General features: G+C 38.6%; 1 protein-coding gene across 2 annotated transcripts; it reads left to right on the top strand.

The window, feature by feature from the left end:
- Nucleotides 1-403: 403 nt before the first annotated feature.
- On the top strand, nt 404-6,270 carry SMIM7 (small integral membrane protein 7; the record flags this gene model as incomplete). Of its 2 annotated transcripts, XM_083379550.1 has the most annotated exons (5): nt 404-523; nt 905-946; nt 2,118-2,170; nt 4,300-4,390; nt 4,783-6,270. In XM_083379550.1, the coding sequence occupies exons 1-5, from the start codon at nt 498-500 to the stop codon at nt 4,796-4,798; spliced, it is 228 nt and encodes a 75-aa protein (XP_083235676.1). In that variant the 5' UTR covers nt 404-497. The 2 variants fall into 2 exon arrangements, with proteins under 2 accessions (XP_083235676.1, XP_083235677.1); XM_083379551.1 differs by lacking the exon at nt 4,783-6,270 and having other exon boundaries at nt 4,300-4,394.
- Between the last annotated feature and the right edge of the window lie 6,254 nt (nt 6,271-12,524).

The raw sequence follows: 12,524 nt of genomic DNA, 5'->3' as shown, positions 1-12,524 counted from the left end.
CAGAAGGCAAGAAGGATACAGCCCCACTGTGCACTTTGTGCTTAAAGGTAGACTGCCTCTGAGCATGCAGGTTCCCTCGGTACCTCACCACCAAAAGCCCACTTTTTCACAGGCTTGAGATTACTAGATAATACAAGGGATGTTTCTGAAGAACCTTCAGTTTGATCTACCTATTTTTCAACAAGGAACAGACTCCTCCCCCCCCAAAAAAATAATAACGAAGAAAAGAAGGCAGCATCTTTTAAAACCACTGAAAAGCGAAAGCCTCCGCTCTCAAGGTAAAGAACTCATCCCAGCGCTTTAAATTGGTGGGCGGGGTTTATGGAGAAACGTCACCACCCGCTTGTAACCTACCACAGACTTTCTCCTTGCAGTAGTGCCCCCTGGCGGCCAACAGTTGGAATGGCAAGATGAAGTTGATGTCTATTGGATGTTGAGGCGCTGCGTGTCAGCCGGGTATATTTCCGTTTCGATAGCAGCAGAGCGGAAGTAGCAGGATGTTGGGGGATTTGCTGTTGTTCGGGTAAGGGGAGATAGCTTGTTGCCAAGCAACCAGTTTTATTAAGCTTGTGGGGGGAGGCATAGCTGTTTTCCTGTTTGGTAAATTCGACTCTACGGAACTGAATGTAAAGGTTGTGTAAATATGGGACAGGGACAGCAGAATACTCCAACCTGCATTCTCCGAGAGAAACTGGTTACATTTCTTGAGTCTGCCGTGCAACTCTTAAAAGTGCAAAAAAAAGAGAAGTAATTTAGGATGGGACATCAGGAAAGGCATGGAGGAAGCAATTATCCCTAACTTGTAGGCCGTTTCTTGCCCTCACGGCTCAGAAATATTAGAATTAAAGTGGAAAAGGCCAAGCCTTTGTATATACTCACTCTGTCTTCTTCTTCTGCCACGTAGGACTCTGTTGGTCAATGCCGGAGCAGTGTTAAATTTCAGGCTGTAAGTACTGGGGGGGAAAAACTTTGTTGGGGAAATGGAGGAATTCCTACAACTGTGGGAATTGAGGTTTTGTGCTTCCAGCATGAGTTCCTTCTCAGAGGTTTCTGGGAAAGCTTTTGATTCAAAGATTGCAACATGTGATTTTGGTGACAGAAAACACTTGGTTCAAGGTTGTTAAATGAGCTTTAGGAAAATTGGCAAAAACTGCTTTCTAGAGAGCTGCTGTACCTTAGAGAGTAGTTTGTTGGACGGATTTGGCAGGACACAACTTTCTCCAAACCAGAAAGCCTCTTTTTAAAATATCAGTGATGCTCCTATGGCTCCTCCCCAATCTTGGAAGTGGCCAGAGATGAATAGCTTTTCTTGAGTGTAGCTTTATGTCTGCTGACTAAACACATCACATAGCCATGTTTTCTTTAGCAAAATATAAATGTGGTTGGCCGTTGCCTTGATTTTCCAATTGTAGAGAAATACAAGCTGTATTTGTCTCATTTTAAATGATAACCTGGGCAACTAAACTGGTGGGATAGCATGAAACCCTGAGATTTCTTATTAAGTATTAAAATTAACTCAGTGCAACACTGCTTCGCTTTTCAGGATCAGCCATGACTGCCTAGATTTAAATGTAAAGTGAGGGACTTTCAATCAGAAGGTTCAGTTATCACTACTTCCAATCTGAGCACTTAGCAGTTTTACAGAAGACCTGAAAGCTGTATGTAACACATTTCCTATGTTGTTTGGGAGTATAGGAAATGCATATCCCATCCAGATATTCTGTTTACTACAGTGGCCAAATTAGTGGCTCTACAGGAATATCATAAGCTGAATGTTATAGCAGTGGGTGAACCAGCTGCAAGCACTTTTAAAGACATGCTGCTTTTGATCATGGAAGTTCCCCTTAATGGTTGCCAGAAGATTCCTGTTGTGTCCTGCCTAAATTGTATTAATCTGGTCCAGCACCATTTTTCTGCATGGCTAATCATTTCTGAAAATTCTTCAAGTGGGCCTTGAAACTTCTTTTCAGGATTCAGCAAATTGCTATAGTATTTCAATAGCTGTCAGTAGATTTTCTTCTGTCGTTGTCCATTTTAATATATTCCTGTTTGCCTTAAATTATGAGATACTATCTTCTCAGATGTTTAAAGTAAATCTTTCTTTGTTTGTCTTCCAGGAAGAAGAAAGAGAGTCAGGGCTTTGGTGAAGAAGGAAGAGAACCAACAACAGGTAAAAATTCTAACTGAGTCTCTTGTACTGAAGTTTTTTTTTTTTACTTACTGTGTGTTTCCAAAATAGTTGCAGTTAATTTTTTAGTTTTGTGTTGGGATTGCAAATTTGGAGTATTGTATAGAAAAATATGGCTTGTTGTTCCTGATTAACATTCTAGACCAGGAGTGTCAAACTCACTGCATTACATGACGTGTTGCGACGTATTGCGACTTTTTCCCCCTTGCCAGAGCTGGGGTGGGTGTGGCTTCCATGTGACACATCCGGCCCATGGGCTGGCAGTTTGACACCCCTGTTCTAGGCTATTTGCTGCCATATGCATATTGTAACTGCTTCATTGTAAAAGACAGCTAGGTGTACTAAACTGGTAACATTGTTTAACATAAATTAAGAGTTAAATTTTTACACAGAATTGCAAAATTATGAAAAAGTAACATGTAACAAAAGTGCGTATAGTCAAGGCTATGGTCTTCCCAGTTGCAATGTATGGCAGTGAAAGCTGGACCATAAGAAAGGCTGAGCGCCAAAGAATTGAAGCCTTTGAACTATGGTGCTGGAGAAGACTCCTGCGAGTCCCTTGGACTGCAAGGCGATCAAACCGGTCAGTCCTAGAGGAGATCAACCCTGACTGCTCTTTAGAAGGCCAGATCCTGAAGCTAAAACTCAAATACTTTGGCCACCTAATGAGAAGGAATGACTCACTGGAGAAGAGCCTAATGCTGGGAAAGATTGAGGGCAATAGAAGAAGGGGACGACAGAGAATGAGGTGGCTGGATGGAGTCACTGAAGCAGTAGGCGTGAGCTTAAATGGACTCCAGAAGATGGTAGAGGACAGGAAGGCCTGGAGGAATGTTGTCCATTGGGTCGCGATGGGTCGGACACGACTTCACAACTAACAACAACAACATGTAATATATTTTCAGATTTTATAGATATTTGGTTTTACTGGGCCCCATTTCTCTGCATTTGGACTGAAGTCAGTTAGTTTTTGTGTAAATTGTTGTTGCCCCTTCTTGAGTATAGTTTCAAATTTGCCCTGGGTAGTGCTTTAGATACTGTGTTTTTCATGCTGTGGTTTTATTTTAGCCTACTAATTAATAGAGATTGTTTATTTTAAAGCATTTAGAACAGAATTAAGGTGAGCTCCAGAGTTTCTCAATGCAGAGGTGTTGATTTGTCAACAATTAACAATATTCATTGTGAAGGCTGAGAAACACAGGGCAAAACATAAGTTAAGCCATGGGAAATTAAACTACATTGAATATAAAAAATGAACTGGGAAAAACTTCAGATTGATAAAGAACAATCAAGTGTTCGAATGATTTTTTTTCCTAGTGTATAATAAAGATACTTAGGTATACAGTAACGTGTCAGATAAATTTTCATCAGATATGAACTTAGAATTATTCAAGCTATGCTGAGTTAAATGCCTGGGATATTCTGCTGGGATTCTGAGAGTTTGACAGCAGGCAGTATAGCCACTCAGATACTGAAGCTCCTCAGTTCTAGCCAGGATAAGCAGTCATGGGAGTTGCTATTCAACAATTTCTAGAAAATTGCCCACCCCAAACTGAAACAAAAGAAAATACATCATTAAGTGACTAACCTTTGCCCTTACAGCAACTTTCCTTCCCCCCCCCCCCCGCCCCTATATATTCTGTAAATATGCTATGGCAGTTTCTTAGCTATCCAGACAAATCATAGGCATATGAAGGAAGGGGCAGATATTGAATGTCTGCTGGAAGAATGACAACATGCCACGCAATTGCAAATACTAGAAAAAATAATATTCCTAGTGATTATACTGCATAGGACATTGTATGGCTCTGCATAGTTATTTTCATGCTTCTTCTATCCCTGCCGGCTCATAGGCTCTATTACAAGTTGCTTGAATTATAAAGATTCCTTTATAACTTGTTTTCTTGTCTTATCTTAAATGTAAAAAGTACCTTATTAATTGTTGGGAATCTAAAGAAATAATAAAGAAATTATTTAAGTCAGTCTGGAATCAGGTGGTACCTAAATTAATGACTGAATAAATTATTGCTAAGAGTATACTGAAAGGAGTGTGGATGAAACAAAGGTAGTTTTTGCTATAAATGCAATTTCATTTACTTCCCGACTTCTAGGTGATAATATCAGGGAGTTTCTATTGAGTTTAAGATACTTTCGGATCTTCATCGCACTGTGGAATATTTTCATGATGTTTTGCATGATTGTGTAAGTAATCCCAACAAAGATGTCTTATGTCTTTCCTACCTTGTCTTTTTAATGCTTGGTTTGCATAGCTACATAATGTATGGTATTCTTCTAATACAGTATCAGCACTTAAACATAGTAACGATACCAGTACTGAACTGGTACTGCTGTAGTAACAAAATTATTATGAAATATGATCTTCAATCCCACATATTCTAAATTCATACTATTCACTAATTGTTTTCATTGTTCCTTATATAATGAGGATATTATATATTTTCTAATATGGTATGTTTCAATTAACTTATTGGGCAGTATAAAAGGACAATAAACAATTTTGGTTTGTCTTACAGGTCTATTGTAAGAATAACTGCTAAAAATTAGTCATTAACTTTCATTTTGTTTTCCAACAGGCTGTTTGGATCTTAAACAATTTTGACTGAACTGACAAAAATACGTGTAAATCTTTGGCAATTTGCAAATGGCTTCCAACTGGAAATATAAAATACTCCTAAGTAAAAGATTTGACATCATTTTAGTATTGAGCTCTCTGGCTTATTTTTACTACAAATATCAAAGGAACATTCACTATTCCCCCTTTTCCCCTGTTCTTGTTTTTTCCCTTAGTTTTTGTTTCTTTGGTCATTTGGTTAATGAATGTATAAGAATGAACTTTCAGCCCTGTGAAGGGATACTTGGGCTATGCTTGCAGGCATGACAACCATGGAGAACAGAGCTTTTATGTGAAGATATGAAGAAATATAAGAAGAAACTATGTTGAAACTTTCACACAAGTGCAAAAATGGCATTGCAGTGCACCCTTTATCAGTCATTGGATTTAAATTTAGCCTTTAGCTCCACTAAGGAAAAAAAATAGATTTTTAGGATAAAATGATAAAACAATTTTGTTTTGTTTTTTTAAGAAAAAAAAGCTATATTCCTCCTTCCCACCAACCTTAGCAAATTTAAAGTGGATGGACTTCATCTTCCAAAAAGACTAGCTGAGGAATTCTGGGAATTCAAATCCTAGCAAGTTCAATTCTCAGCAAGGATTACTGGGGAATTTTGCCAAGGTTGAGAAACATTGCTTTAAAGTAACATTTTAAGTAACTATCATGCAGGTAGTCCTTTACTATGACCACAACTGGGCCCCAAATTTCCATTGCTAAGCAAGACAATTGTTAAGTGAGTTTTGCCCCATTTTATGACTTTTCTTGCCACAGTTTTTAGATGAATTGCTGCAGTTGTTAGTAACATGGTTAAGTGAATCTGGTTCCCCATTGACTCTGGTTGTCAGAAAGTTGCAAAAGGTAATCACATGACCCCGGGACACTTCATCATAAATGCATGCCAGTTGCCAGGTGTCTGAATTTTGGATATGTGACCACAGGGATGCTGCAATGGTCATAAGAGTGAAAAACCATCATAAGTCACTTTTTACAGTGCCATTGTAATTTTAAATGGTCACTAAATGAATGGTTGTAAGTCAAGGACTACCACTCTTTACTGACCAGAAAACAAGGTACACTAAATATTCCTGATCAGGAAAGAGTGATGCAAAAAATAAGTTGATGCCCAAAAGCAGTTTAAGTAGAAAGTTGTGAATTTTGCAAGACCTGTTGTATGACTCTGCCAAAGGAGAATAGCTGATTATATTCCTTATTCTTGTAATAGTTAATTGCAGTAGACCCAAGTAGTTATCCAGCACATATATCTGAGGGGATGTCGATATCTAAAGTAATTTGGTCTATAATGATGCTTAAAATGGGAGGATATCCCTGGGAGGTGAATCTATGAAATCATCTTTCTGTTGAATGTTGAATGTCTGGAGATCTTACTGTGTGTATGAAGAGATTGAACATCTGGGCTCCCAAGATCTACCAAAATAAACACAATTGTATACTTTCTATACTGAGTCCTTATTTTTTTTTCCTCCGAGCAGAAGGGGTTAGGGCAGGCATAAAGAAAATAATCTCACGGAACTTTCTGAAAAATTGAAAAAAAAAGAAAATGTAGAGACAATGCTACATTGGCTGGCTTACAAATAATAGAACTAATAAAATAAATATTGCATTTTACAGATGATAACACACCATCAGCCAGCTCAGCAAATGAAGATTGTTTTCGCTTCCCTCCTGAATGTTAAATGGTGGGATGAATAAGGCATCCTTACATTACTAAGTAAATTATTTCATCAGACTGGGGGCTGATTCTTGTTCCTGCCCTATCAGCCTCGCGGGAAAGGTGAGAGCAGAATTCACATTAGCCTTTAGTAACTCTAATATGCAGGATTCAGAAAAGGAGGAAAGCTGCTCTTAAAAAAAGTGCTGTGGCTAACTCTTATTATCTGTATTCCTTTCAAGATGTTTATGTTCCTTTCAAGAACAGTCATTATTGACAGCATGAATTCAAATAAAACTGGTGTAGGTGAGATGACATGTTGCTATCCAAATATGAATTTAAGCGATATAACTTTGCTAATGGATTATCTTTAGGATTCTATGGAAGTACTTAAATATCTGTCTGGTCTAGATCAGGGGTCTTCAAACTTGGCCCTTTTATGAGTTGTGGACTTCAACTCCCAGAATTCCTCAGCCAGTCTTCTAAATTCTATTTTGACATACTTTTTTCTATCAGGAAAATTCCGAAAGGAGGGTCTCCAAACTTGCCCTGAAGTAAATAAGAAGGGCAGGTTTATTTCTGGGAGAGAGCTCTCATAACCTCCATCTGTCTTCTACACTTGAGTTATACAAGCCTTAAATGAAGTACAAAAATTCTGCTCTGCCTTCTACAGAACAACTTTAATCATCCCCACACTTTTAATAAATAATTATAACCAGGGAAATAATGGCAAAGAATCTAATTAAAGGTAAAGGTAAAAGTTCCCCCGCACATGCGTGCTAGTCGTTTCCAACTCTAGGGGCCGGTGCTCATCTCCGTTTCAAAGCCGGAGAAGGTATAGGGCAGGGGTAGGCACTTGTCCGAGGATGTCTCCGTGGTCATGTGGCCGGCATGACTAAGATGCCAAAGGCGCACGGAACGCTGTTACCTTCCCACCGTAGTGGTCCCTATTTTTCTACTTGCCTTTTTATGTGCTTTCGAACTGCTAGGTTGGCAGAAGGTGGGACGAGTAACAGGCACTCACTGTTACACGGCACTCGGGATTTGATCCGCCAAACGACCTGATCGACAAGCTCACCGTCCTGAGCCACTGTGTCCCTTTTAAAGAATCTAATTATGACATCATAAATAAAGGTGCTTCTGCATAAGTTTCCTAAAGGTGAGCCAACTAGATTTCTGGTGGATTTTTCATGGATGGGTGCTCTAGTTGAGAATCAAGACGTCCTTGCTCTCTGGAACAGTGTGTGTTGCCCTAATTGAGTTGCTGGTTGCAACTTGATCCAAAGATTAAGATTTTTATTTCATACTCCGTGCAAAGTATCATGTAAATACTTAGAAACTTCATGCCTGGTTAAGACATCTGTGAGCAAGTCTGCATTTTGTGTACAGGTAGTCTTCCACTTACAATTGGGTATGTCTACTTTAATGAAGAGAAGGACAAGGGGTGACATGATAGCAATATTCCAATATTTCAGGGGTTGCCACAAAGAAGAGGGAGTCAAGCTATTCTCCAAAGCACCTGAAGGCAGGACAAGAAGCAGAGGATGGAAACTAATCAAGGAGAGAAGCAACCTAAAACTAAGGATATTTTTTTCTCAGAACATTTAATCAGTGGAAGCACCTGTCTCCAGAAGTTGTGGATGCTTCAACACTGAAAGTTTTTAAGAAGAGACTGGACAGCCATTTGTCTGAAATGGTATAGGGCAGGGGTAGGCAACCTTGGCTCTTTTATGACTCGTGGATGGATGGATGGCTCAGGAATTCTGGGAGTTGAAGTCCACGAGTCATAAAAGAGCCAAGGTTGCCTACCCTTGGTATAGGGTCTCCTGCCTGAGCAGGGAGTTGGACTAGATGACCTCCAAGGTATTATTATATTATTATTATTATTATTATTATTATTATTATTATTATTATTATTATTATTATTATTATTATTATTATTGCTTTTATTCATAAAACATGAAACTCAGTCAACTGAACTCTCAAACTGACTGGCACTAATGGTTGACATGGGTTGCTGCCAGTGTCTTAGGTATCAACCAGGTATCTCCTTAAAATGTAAGATGTTCCAAGTAGCGCAGTTTTTTGTAGTTTTGCTGGAGTTATTGCAGGAAGCTGCAGTTTCTTGATGTATTTTGCAAAGTTTTTGGACATAGTTCCCAGTGCCCCGATGACAATGGGTATCACTGTTACACGTTTCACCCATAATCGCCCAGTTTCAATGGCCAAGTCGCGGTATTTCGTAATTTTTTCCAGTTCTTTTTCTTCGACTCTGGCATCTCCTGGTACAGTGATATCAGTCAACTGTATGCTTCAGTTCTCTCTGACTGCGATATCTGGCGTGTTGTGTTCCAAATGGTGATCTGTCTGTACAGATCTACAAGATCTTCACCCTCTCATTCTCGACAACTTTTTCCACCCTATGTTCCCACAACTTTTTGGACACAGGCAAGTCGTATTTTTAACACAATGCCCAGTTTAGCAACTACTACTACTACTACTACTACTACTTATTATTATTATTATTATTATTATTATTATTATTATTATTATTATTATTATTATTATTGAGGGGAACTGTTTTTGTTTGTCCCTTTCGCTCCCTCTGTCATGCTCTCCTGTATCTTATATGGAGGAGTAACAGTCTTACTGGGATTGAACTCCAGTCTGTCTTTTCCATCCATTTTCTTATAAACGTGGGCACTGGATAAGTGTGGGTACATTGCAGTGGTACTAGTCAAACTTTGCTGAACTGGTCAAGCCTGCTTAGTAGGTACAATGTATGAAAACAGTAGTTTGGGGGAATCAGGAGCTCCACTGATTCATATATATAACCCATATATATCCCCATTGCTCAAAGCCTAGCTGATAAACTAGGATTGAGTTCCAGAATAATCAAAGCAGGAAAGTGAACAAAAGAAGTAAATACATCTGAATCTTCTTTAAAAAGAAGTAGCCTAAGAGGTGGGTTTTGGTCCTAAAAATACAGTAATTTTGGTCTGCAGCTCTGAAATAAATTGGGAAATTAGGGGAAAATCCTGGAAGAAGGTAGGTAAATCATTTCTGCACATTGAGAAGAACACTGGATAGATGCGTCCAGGAAACTCCCTTTCTTTCAGAGACCTGATATAGCCAAATAATTCTTTTTGTTTAACGTTTCAATTCCTCTTTTGTATTCTCTGTTACCCTCTTGTAAATATTCATCATGAAATTTTCCTATGCAGCCACCCTGACTTCTTTAGGCAGCTCCTGTTTTTCATTCTCATACAGGCAGGGCTTTTTTTCTCATAGAACGCTCAGAACGGAGTTCCAGCACCTTGTTTGGATGGAACCTTGTAGGGTAGGCAAGGTGGGTTGTATGACATGTGTGAGTTCCGGCACCTTTTTCTTTTACAAAAAAAGCACTGCATACAGGTAATCCTCATCTTACAACCATTCGTTGACAAGTTCAAAGTTACAACTGCACTGAAAAAAGTGACTTACAATGGATCCTTGCACTTAAAACAGTTGCAGCATTCCCAGTCAAGTGACCTCAATTTGAGCACTTGGCATCTACCATATATTCACAAAAGGCACAGCATTCTGGGGTGGTCACATGACCGCCATTTGCAACCTTCCCAGCCAGCTTCCTACAGGCAAAATCAACAGGGGAAGCTGGATTCACTTAATGACCACCTGATTTATTTAGCAATTACATTGATTTGCTTAAGTATGGCAAAAAGTTCATAAAATTGGGCGCGACTCACTTAACTGCCTTGCTTAGCAATACAAATTCTGTTCCCAATTGTGATCAGGTGAGGACTACCTGTAGATAAAATATGTGATTATGTAATAAGTATTACAACGTGTAAGTTCTTCCATCCCTTGGCTCTTAATTCCTTCAGAATTTCTGCTCAAACTTTTCTGATCTTTCCAAGTTTTCTATATAGTACAATACACATGGGTTTTATATCCCCACTATTACTAGTTTTAAGACAACACTTCAATTTATTTGTAGCATTTCTGCCTTTTTGGACTTCAAGTTCTTCATCAGGCAGATGTTTTAACAGATTGGAATTCCCCATTAATACTGAGTTGTCTGTGAAAGCGCTGTAATTTGCACTGTGAAAGTGCTATCCACATTTGCCATCTTTGTGGTCAATCTGCAGTGTACTGTCACAGCAATTTCTCTGACTTTGTATTCTGCATGCTTTCAACAAGTTTATATTCTCGGTATCTAATATAAATCTGTTTGCATTTTCTATGGTTCTCTTAAGAGGTCTATTCCTTTGTTTCTAATAATAATGATGATGATGATAATGTTGGAAGGGACCTTGGAGGTCATCTAGTAGTCCAACTCCATGCTCAGGCAGGAAACCTACACCACTTCAGACAAATGGCTGTCCAGTCTCTTCTTAAAAACCTCCAGTGTTGGAGCATTCAGCTTCTGAAAGCAAGCAGTTCCACTGATTAATTGCTCTGTCAGGAAGTTTCTCCTTAGTTCTAGGTTGCTTTTCTCCTTCATTAGTTTCCATCTGTTTCTTCTTGTCCTGCCTTCAGGTGCTTTGGAGAATAGCTTGACTCCCTCTTCTTTGTGGCAACCCATAGATATTGGAACACTGCTATCATGTCACCCCTCGCCCTTCTCTTCGTTAAACTAGACATACCCAATTCCAACAACTGTTCCTTATGTTTTAGCCTCCAGTCCCCTAATTTTCTTTGTTGCTCCTCTCTGTTCTCTTTCTAGTGTCTCAACATCTGAATATTTTCCACATTTTAGGTTCACAAAACAAAATTTCATGAGTACAGAAATAAAATGAAGTTTACTTTTGTTGGCATTTTAAGATGATTTTTCACCATATTTTCTTGGGAATAAGCAGCATTAGAAAAGAATGCTTTCTAAATTAAATTTATAAATAGACCCACATAAGCATGTATATGCTTGATTAGCACCTTCTTAATAAAGATGGAGAAAGAAAAGCAAGGTATGGTGATTTCTATTAGAACTCTTGATATTCCACTAGATTATTGTGTTTTTAACATACTTTGAGACTGGGACTTTGGGCAAAATTCAAGACATTGCATTTTATAGGGGTTACTAAGACTACTTCAACAGTAAGTCAATACAGGAAGTCCTCGACTTACAGCAGTTCATTTGGTGGCTGAATGAAGATGAATATATGTGTTCCAGGATGTTGCAGAATCAAATCTGGGTCAGTCCCAATCCTGGGTCTGATCTTGGTGACTGACCAAGATTGGATTCTGCATTTAGTGATCATTCAGTTACAACACTGAAAAAGTGACTTTTGCCCATTTTTAACATAACCATTGCAGTATCTCCATGGTCACTTGACCAAAATCCAGATGCTTGGCAACTGACTCATATTTATGACAATTGCAGTGTCCCAGGGTCATGTGACCACCTTTTGCGACCTTTGACAAGCAAAATCAATGGGAAAGCCAAATTCATTTAACAACTGGGTTATTAACTTAACCACTGCATTGATTCACTTAACAATTATGACAAGAAAGACTGTAAAGTGGGGCAAAATTCACTTAACAAATGTTTCACTTAGCAACATAAATTTTGGGCTCAGTTGTGGTTGTAAGCTGTACAATGTACTCCAAATAAGTCCATATTTTACCTTGTCATATTGGAGAACAAAACACTCTAATGCTGAATTACCAATTGTTATGGCACATGTTTATATACCTTGGGAAATCTGTCATTAATTATCTGAATGATGAAGGTAAATGTGCTCTGTTGAAAGGGTATTCCAAATATATTGAAGCAGAGATAATCAGTTTTAGAGCAGAATGCAAACTGTTTACAGACTTGCCTAGCAAATGGCCTTTACTGGTGATTATGATGTGTATTAAGCTTAATGAACTGTATGATGCATTCAGTCTAATGCTACATACAGTTCTTTTAAATGCAGAGGTGCATAAATGTACAATGGCAAGTGAGGGTGGGCTGAAACAACGAGGTGCCCAAATCCAGAAGATCAAAGTAATGCCTGATGGGTAAACATACCAAGAGTCAGACACTGCATTG

This window comes from Vipera ursinii (assembly GCF_947247035.1).
Source record: "Vipera ursinii genome assembly, chromosome: 1".
Classification (NCBI taxonomy): Eukaryota; Metazoa; Chordata; class Lepidosauria; order Squamata; family Viperidae; genus Vipera; species Vipera ursinii.
Note: the sequence above shows the minus strand (reverse complement) of the source record. Positions and strands in the feature narration are given on the sequence as shown.